General features: G+C 36.3%; 1 protein-coding gene across 1 annotated transcript; it reads left to right on the top strand.

The window, feature by feature from the left end:
- The first annotated feature begins 3,580 nt into the window (after positions 1-3,580).
- Positions 3,581-4,534, top strand: LOC129514878 (olfactory receptor 5AP2). The gene has a single exon (XM_055333571.1). The coding sequence runs from the start codon at positions 3,581-3,583 to the stop codon at positions 4,532-4,534; it is 954 nt and encodes a 317-aa protein (XP_055189546.1).
- The last annotated feature ends 5,399 nt before the right edge of the window (positions 4,535-9,933 follow it).

The raw sequence follows: 9,933 nt of genomic DNA on the forward strand, positions 1-9,933 counted from the left end.
TCTCTAAAGAGGAGGTCATCTTTACAAGTTGGTATAGTCTCTATCAGTTGATCATTAATGCTTGTTGCCTTCTTTCTGGGTTTTAGGGTTATCATGGTTCTTCATGAAAAGTTCATTGCAACCTATCAGTGGGTTATCTTTTATGGCACTAACTTCACATTCCAGTATCCAGTGTAAGTGCTCAGTTCTCCATGGAGATAACATTGTAGCCTAATTTCTGATGATCCCCATCCTGGTGGCAGGGATATAGAGCAGCATCTAGTACCTCCTTGAATGATACTCAGGCTAATGAGTTTCTTCTTATTCTGAAGCTCTTTGAGATTTCTTGCTCCATAGCTACCTCTGTGTGTTTCCTTCTATCAGCCTTTACCATGATTCAAGTAACATAGCTTCTTACATGTATAAAAACTCTTTCTAGAAGGTGGATATAGAGACAACCTGCTATTTTGTGCATTCTTTCAATGCTCTCAAGGGAACCAGAGCACCAGCTATTTGGGGGAGACAGAAGAGGGATATTTAGTCGGGGCTAGAAATGTGGAACTGGAAATTCATTTTCCACAGGGCCCAGGTGTCCCTAGGGCAAAGGAGAGAAATGTGAAGAGGATATGAGATTTCCTTAGCTTTGGGGGGAAAAACAAGTAGATTAAAATGAGATGACATGAGGGATACAATCCCCAGACACTAAAGAATAAGAAAAATATCCTATTTAAAATAATTCAGAATGCTTACTCCACAGTCTGATCCAGAGACTCTACAATTGGAAATAATTGCAAACATTAGAAGCTGCACTGCAGTGATATACTGCATATTTTAAAATCTGTTTTACCTTCATATAACAAAACAGGATTCTTATTTTCAAGCAAAAGTAAGAAAGAATGCAAAGTAACTCTCTTTTGATATGGAAGCTGTAAAGGGTTTCAGTTGTCTTATCTCTGTAATGGGTGATGCCTTAAATCCATTCTAACTATGTCTACTACTTGACCTAGGAGAATTGATGAATGCCTTCCGTGAGAAGAAAGTTTGATGTGTGTTTTGTTTTGGATGATTTTAAGCATTATACAAAAACAAGCAAAAGGACCAAATAGAAGTCAAGCAGTCAAGAAAGGTCAGGAAAATATATAAAGGGTTCTGCCCAAGTAATTTAATGACCTGAAGAAAAATCCACACGCTGTACCTTTCTTCAAATACCCATATACCCAAAGCTCTAAGAGCACTGAGAGACTAAGATAAGAAAGTATGTTAAATTGTCCATTTTTCTTGTTATAAGATTTGTAAGCCATTAAGAGAAATATAAGCAGCAGTAAATAATATGAAGGCCTATTTAAATGCCAGAAATTCTCAGGAAATCTTGCTATTGTTTTCATAAATGCCTAGGAATTGAAAACCTTTGTTAAGAATCTCTGGACTAATGACTGCAAAATCTTAGCAAAGGGATTATAGTGAGAGTCTATTTTCCAGGGTAGAGGGGAAATGGTAGCATGTAATTCATAGCACCAGATGTAAAACAAATGGTATTTTGCTAATAATGCAAATTAATGAATGGAAATTCTAAGAAAGACAATTTTCAGCAGCTGCAATTATATTTTCTGTCCAGGAGATCTATAGATTTTTTTCTTTATGTAACTAAATGTATTCTAGCATATTGATGAAACCCTGGCAATTACAATATCAATTATTCTGTGTATTAGTGCTCACATTTGTTATCAAGGGGTCCATTCACAATCTCAAATGCAAAGAGAATGAGAATTGCATTAGCTGGGTATAAATTAGATTCCATTAGGTTAATTCTATAACTCTGAAAGAGTCACAGATCTTTTGTTCCTCCTATTTCTCATGTGCAAAATGAAGATTATAATACTGCCTGTCTCATAAAATTTAAATAAAATATTGCAGGAAAAATACTTAACATGGTGCCTGCAGAGCATAGAGGATCCTCAACATGTTTTAGTACTTAATTCATCGTTACCTTTCTTTGTATCTCTAGTACACACATACACACACATACACAACGTGTACTGCATTTTATTTATTTGTTTTTCACTATTGCTGATAGAATAATCTTCTCAGGGAAAGTTTCTGATTGAAGATGAGAGAAAAAGATCCATTCCTTCTTTTTATTTCCTTCTGGAGATGCTGTTCTTTGAAATTCAAATAACAAGGTTATTCCAAGGAAGAGGACTGGGGCTGCACATCTGTCTCCAACTGTGCTCAAGAGATCCATGATCTCCAGTGTTAGCACAGATATTAAGTTACTTTGGTCCTGTGTTTTAATTTTAGATAGTATAAAATAACTTCCTGCTGAGAATGATACAAGATTTAACACTTTGAGCTATGACTGGACAGCTAGCCCAAGTCAGTCTTATTTATTGTTCAATAACCTGAGGTCATAGAGGGGATAGAGGATTTGATTTCAAGTGGGGAAGAATTCCACTGAAGCTCTTACCTAAACTTTACTTGAAAGCTCAAGACTGGGTTTTCATTTTTCCTTTCCTCTCTCGCTCCATCTCCCTCTCCTTCCTTCCTCCTTCCCTTTCCTTTCCTTTCCTTTCCTTTCCTTTCCTTTCCTTTCCTTTCCTTTCCTTTCCTTTCCTTTCCTTTCCTTTCCTTTCCTTTCCTTTCCTTTCCTTCTTTCCTTTCCTTTCCTTCCTTCCTTCCTTCCTTCCTTCCTTCCTTCCTTCCTTTCTTTCCTTTCTTTCTTTCCTTCCTTCCTTTCTTTTGTCCTGTATTTGGCTTTTTTATATTTTACATGGGATGAATCTTATTTCCATTTAGATGGCCTGGCAATGTGTTGTTCCCCCAATTCAGTATTGTGACTGGAATATTCCATATGTTGCTGTTGCTGTTTTCAGGTCTGGTGTGATCTTGTAAATCTGAGTGTTAGGTAGAAGTTCTCCCTGCTGTGGCTTATTCTGTTCCTTTCACCTCATTCTTGAAATCAAATTCTCTAAATATTGGAGGGAATTATTCAAAGTTCTCAATATTTAACAGATTTCTGCCCCCTGTAGATGCTGATACTGGGAAATTCCAGCAGGTTTGCAACCATTCTAGTTGCATGTGATGTTCCTCTGTTTTTTTTTTCCCTTGGATTATCGAGTTTTAAAGTTCCCCCATCTCCAGAAGATACAACTCTTTTCTTGTTGTTTGATACTTTTGACTAATTTTACTAACTTTCACTATTTTTAATTCATTCCATTATACTGCTCAAGAATAGGCAGTGGCCTGAATTCATTAGCCATCTTTCTTCAGAAGTTTGCCAGAGAGTATATATTAATATATGAATTAATTTATTTATCATAAATAATGAAGAGAGATAAGTTACTATAATTATCCAATAAATGGTTAATGCTAGAAGTACTCTTAGTTAATGGATATATTAAGTCACTCATCTCAAGGTCATTAGTTAGTAGGCAGTAGTACACCTAGAACTTAGCATAGTCTTTTGATGTCTTTTGACTTGACATCATGTCCAAAACACATCTAGAATTTTTATGTATATATGTTCAGGAAAAGATGTTTATGGCTCTGTCATGTATTCACCTGACCAAATGTCAGTTCCATTCTCTTTCTTATTGCAGCTGAAATGATCAGATACATGAAAGAAGTCCAAGGCAGAAATCAAACAGAAATGACAGAATTTATCCTCTTAGGACTCTCAGACAACTCAGATCTACAAATTGTCCTCTTTGGATTGTTTCTGTTTATCTATATGGCAACCATGGTGGGTAATTTGGGGATGATTGTGTTAATTAAGATTGACCCCTGTCTCCACACCCCCATGTACTTCTTTCTCAGTAGCCTGTCTTTTGTTGATGCATCTTATTCTTCTTCTGTCACTCCTAAGATGCTGGTGAACCTCATGGCCAAGAATAAAGCCATTTCTTTTAATGGATGTGCTGCTCAGTTCTACTTCTTTGGCTCCTTCTTGGGGACTGAATGCTTTCTGTTGGCCATGATGGCATATGACCGCTATGCAGCCATTTGGAACCCTCTGCGATACTCAGTTCTCATGTCTGGGAAAATTTGCTTCTTACTAATAGCTACCTCTTTCTTAGCAGGCTTTGGGAATGCAGCCATACACACAGGAATGACTTTCAGATTGTCCTTTTGTGGCTCTAATAGGATCAACCATTTCTACTGTGACACCCCACCCTTGCTCAAACTCTCTTGCTCTGACACTCGCATCAATGGCATTGTGATCATGGCTTTCTCCAGTTTTAATGTCATCAGTTGTGTTATGATTGTTCTCATTTCCTACCTGTGTATCCTCATTGCCATCTTGAGGATGCCTTCTTTAGAAAGCAGACACAAAGCCTTCTCCACCTGTGCCTCCCACCTCATGGCTGTCACCATATTCTTTGGGACAATTCTCTTCATGTATTTGCGCCCTACATCTAGCTATTCAATGGAACAGGACAAGATTGTTTCTGTCTTTTATACAGTAGTGATCCCTATGCTAAATCCCCTCATCTACAGTTTGAAAAATAAGGATGTGAAAGGGGCCTTAAAGAAGATTTTACAGAAACACGTACTGTAAAACCATGTTACATATCATCCTGTTATGCAGAAGACAATATGTTTTCATATTAATTTTATTGTCTGGTTGCTTTAGTTCTTTGTGTGTGTGTGTGTGTGCGTGTGTGCATATTAAAGCAAATTGGTTAAAATGGGGCATACCTCTAAATATTCTGGTGTCTTAAATGTTTATCCATAGGCTTACATGATGAAAAAACATAGTAGGGGAGGTTAGTGCTTAGTAAAGTATCAAAATATTTGGATATGACTGACTGGGTTTAAGTTCCAATTTCAATATTTATCTTTTCTTGATCTGATATTCTATCTATTATCTATCTATCTATCTATCTATCTATCTATCTATCTATCTATCTATCTATCTATCATCTATCTCTCATCTATCATCTACCTATCATCTATCTATCATCTCGGATCTGGGCAAATAGACTCAGACAGATATTTGTATACATGCCAGGAATTGTAGTGGAGAACATTCCCAGGAACAATACCTAGAAGGCTAGAAAGGAATGAGGAAGCAGAGCTGAGTATATAGAAGTTGAACAGTGATGAAGTTACAATAGAGTAGTCATGCGATTCCACTTGGAGCTCTGTGGCCAAGATGATCCTTCAGAGATTCCCTAGATTGTGAAAAAAATAAAGACCAAGTGTTTATACTTTCATAATGACCAGCTTTGAAAATGGCTCACTCTCTTGGACATGTTAATTCCTTTCAGCAGGGCCAATTCCCAGAGTGGAACTCAGCTGTGAAGTGTCAGTTGACATTGCACTTGGAAGCTGAGAAAATAAATGCTTTAACCCCGCAAAACAAATCTGGGTGGTATGAACAGCATCTGTCATAAATAATAACACTACTCTACTCACACAGATGTCAAGAATACCAAACAAGATACAAGAAAGAATCTTATCAGGGCTTCTAATATGGTTACCACAGCAATAATGAGGTATTATTTTACTGATTTTGTAAATTTACTGGAATATTATGAGGGTAGTGAATGTACTTTAACTTTTAACCTTTACCCTTCCCAGGGGTAGGTTTTTTTTTATTTTTTTTTTTATGATAGTCACACACACAGAGAGAGAGAGGCAGAGACATAGGCAGAGGGAGAAGCAGGCTCTATGCACCGGGAGCCTGACGTGGGATTCGATCCCGGGTCTCCAGGATCGCGCCCTGGGCCAAAGGCAGGCGCCAAACCGCTGCGCCACCCAGGGATCCCCCAGGGGTAGTTTTTAATAAACATTTACTGAAAGCAAATTATCTATCTCTTGTTCACTGTGGTGGGGCAGGGAACTGTCAATGTAGGAGCAATGGGGAAATGGCCTTCTTCAATGAGATGGCATGTCAAAGGAAGCATGATTTGGAATCAGGTAAATATCTACTCCCTATTGCTTTCCATCCCACTATCCACTGCAGACCCTGAGAGAGAACATCAGTGCTTCTCATGGTCTAAGTAAGACCACCTCACCCTCCCGCCAAGGTTTACATCTGAATATCTCTGGAGGGTTCCATGAATTTCACTTCAGAAATTGTATCTGTACTCTACCCAAGAACTGGTTTCTCAAACTCTACTGGTGTGTTCTCATTTGTTTATAAACATCATCTAGTATCACCCTCTTAATAATTTCTTTGGCTGAAAGTTCTGTCAGTCACCAGCTTATGTCTCTGCTCTCTTTACAATGAATCTTTTCAAAAGAACTACTTATGTTCCTTGTCCCTACTTCCTCAGATCCCATTACATGTTCCAATTGTATTTCTGTGCCACTTCTCCATTGAACCCAATCTTCTCATGGACACATGAATGCTTAACGTTATTGCCTCTAAAGATTTCTCTTCTATCATACTTGTACTTGGTATCTCAAGAGGATTTACCATCAATAATTCCTTCAACTTACCCAAAAACCCACATATTTTTAGATTTCTGTAGGACTTCAATCTTCTGATTTTCCTTTTTCCACTACCACTTCTTCCCAGGTAACTATGATAGCTTTTCCTCTTCCTCATGCTAACCTCCAAATCTTGGAGCTAAAGACTTAATTCTCTACATTAGTTTGTGATACATTGGTTCTCCATCTGTACCCACTTCTTAGGTGATCTAAGAAGTCTGCAATGATTCCAAAATTCACATATCTACCCCTGACCTCTCACTTGTGTTCCAGATTCATACATTGAATTGACAATCTGGCATCTAGGGACTCTGAACACATGAAAGGATTATAAAATTAGCTTTTCCAACTTAATTATCCTACCCAAACATTTATAGAATGATCACACCTTTTGTACTATAAGGAGGATCTGTATCTTAGCATCACACCCATGTGTCATTGAGCTTAAAATATCCTTTTCCATGTTAAGCTACAAATTGTGTCTTCTGTTATATATTCTTAGTTTATACTTAGAATAAGAAAATAGATGCCCTTTATATCTTTACTCAGAATCCATCCAAAGATTACTTATAGACATGCAAAACTCTGCATACATTTAATGTATATAATTTGTTGACTTTGGGCATACAAAAACTTCAATAAAACCGGTAAACTGTTAAGAGAAAAACTAGTATGTAACATGTACTGGAGATTTAGCAGGTAAAGAAAATAAGTTTTTGATCTCCTCTAACTTATATTCAAGTGAGGAAGACTATATTGTCTATTCCAAATGTTCATGCATGAGTGCATAGAATTGTAAAGTGTGTGTGTGTGTGTGTGTGTGTGTGTGTGTGTGTTTGACCTGGGTGTGAATGGTGTTTTGAAGAATAATAAAGCAGGAGATAGAATAGGGAATGGTGACATCAGAGAAGAGCTTTCTGTGGGAATAACATTTGAGAAAGGCTTAAATAAAGATAATATCATCAGACTACCTGTGGAAGAACATTCCAGGTATACTTACAATAAATATAAAGTCCCCGAGGCAAGATTCTCCCTGGTTTCTTCAAGGAATAATAAGGGAACAACATACATGTGGACCAATGTGAGCAAATGAAAGAAGGAAATGAATTGCAATCAGGAGGGTGTTTGGGAAGGAGTAACTGATCAGAAAAGCCTGGTAGTTCACAAATCAGTTTTGGGCTTTACTTTTTCCTACCATTCTACAAGAGCCATCTAAGCCTAACTTCAGAATGCAAGCTGCATGAAGGAATGAATAAGATCAATTTTTTGGTTACTCTACCAGTAACAAGAATACTTGTGCTCCATAATACAAGTCCACTAAATATGTGTTAAATTAATTAATTAATTAATTAATTTAATACATTGAGAGCTATATTCTAGTAGAAATGAATAGGGATCACATTGTAAGTGGAATTCTGAAGTTTGAGGCATCAATCCTGTACCATTTAATTCAATGTTATGCTCAGTGGAGTCTCATTATTTCATGGTCTTGAGACTCCATGAAATAATTTTTGTACTTCTCTAAATGCCAAAGTTACCCTCCAGGGTATAAGTGGTTCACTGGGGAGAAAGTAGTTCAATTATTTCAGTGGAAAATAAGTGCATGCTTTAATTCTGGATTAGCACATTTCAAGTTTTAGATTTTTAGTGTTTTGCAGTCTCAAGAGAGTCATCACACACTGCATAAGGCTGACTGCTTCAGATTCAGAAGCAGCATTTTCTCTGTTGAATTAATCCTGTCTTCTGTCATAGCTGGATCTCTTATGCCACTTCCATCTTCATCATAGCTATAAATTTCACATTGTAAGACAGAAAACTTGTATTCCTCCAAAAAGCGGTAAAGCAAAACTAAACTAATAACCACTATTGGCGAATATTTCTTAAGAACAAAGGTAAGATTATTTAGTTGATCTTAAAGTGTTCAGACATAGAAAGATTCCAAGAGGACTCAAAAAGCATCAAGTAATTAAACATCTCAATTAGGATATGTCTGAAATACTAAATTTAATGTTACCAACTAAACTAATTTGGATTTTGTTTTTAGGCAACGGAGATTTAAGATGACTAATAACAAATGAGAATTTTACAGACACTTATATACATGAATGTATATATACATGTTTATCCATGTATATGTGTGTGTGTGTGTGTGTATGTGCAAAGTAGGGAAATTTGATTAATTTTCTTGTAGCAAGAATTCCATATATAATGTAAGTATGTTTGTATATGTATGTGTAAAGTAGAGCTTTACAAAATTTTAAAATAGTTTTTTTTATAGGGTAGGAATTTAGCTGACTTTAAAGATAGATCAGTGAAAGACTGTTACAGTAATCTAGGTGAAAGGTAATGTCGTCTTGGGTCTTGGTAGGAATAGAGATGATAGGAAGTAGTTGATATGGATATTTTGAAGGTAGAACCAACATAATTTCTGATTAACTGGTTATATAGTATATAAGAAAGAGAAGAGATTAATTTCTTAAATATTTATTTGTTTATTTAATGTCATCTAAGCAAATGAAAGTATAGAGTTTTCATTAACATGAGATAAGGAATGCTATGTTTGGTGCAAATTAGGGAGGGCATGAAGAATTCAGCTTTGGGTCATTCTGAGTTGCTATTTGATAGTATTGTGGAGATTGTGAGTAAGCAGTTAAATTATAAGTCTGAAATTTGGAAAAGAGGTCAGGGCTAGAGATATAAATGAAGGAGTTTTAAGTATATAGATGATAATTAAGTTTACAGAATTGAATAGTCACCAGAGTATAAATAGGAAAAAGAGGTAGACCAAGGACTGAGGTACTTCAACCTTAAGAGTCATAGAGAAAAGAAGGGGTAAGTAGAGACTTGAAGGAGTAACCCAATGGTAGGAGGAAAACTTGGAGTCTGGTGTTCTGGAAGATCAGATAAGAAAGTCTTTCAAGGAGTAGTAAGAAGTCAATTCTGTCAAATGTTATTAATAGGTCAAAAGGATGAGGAATGAGAATTGACCACAGAAATTGACAATGTAAAGATCCATAATGCTTTAGGTAAGAGATGTTTCCATGGAGTGCTGGGGTGGAAACCTGATCAGAGTGGACTTGAGAGAAAATAGGAAAAGTAAAATTGCATACAGCAAAGATTTCAACTGTATTGTATGTTTTATTGCCAAGATGAATGCAAGGAATTGGATCATAGGGGTGAAGGCAGTAAGACTAAGGGAGGAGGAGAAAAAAGTTGAGAGTTAAGATAGGCTATGGATAAATAGGGTCAATGATCAAAGACTTCACACACACACCACATACACACACACATTAGTTTTAAATAAAATAGGTTACTCTGTTTACTTAAGGAATTTTTTTTCACTGCAATAGGAAAATAAAGAGGTTTAATACACATATCCTCAGGGCATTTTAGAGTTAATCTTACTTACAGCAGAGAATGAACTATTTTATTTTCCTGGTATTTTTTTTCTTTATACAATTTATTTCCTTGGTTTCTTTCTTATCCTAGCAAATGAATCATCTATTCTGAGACAAAGAT

Source organism: Nyctereutes procyonoides, unplaced genomic scaffold (genome assembly GCF_905146905.1).
Source record: "Nyctereutes procyonoides isolate TBG_1078 unplaced genomic scaffold, NYPRO_anot_genome, whole genome shotgun sequence".
Classification (NCBI taxonomy): Eukaryota; Metazoa; Chordata; class Mammalia; order Carnivora; family Canidae; genus Nyctereutes; species Nyctereutes procyonoides.

What these genes read in the sequence shown, in the direction of transcription:
- LOC129514878 (XM_055333571.1), top strand. Translation starts at nt 3,581, where the DNA reads ATGATCAGATACATGAAAGAAGTCCAAGGCAGAAATCAAACAGAAATG.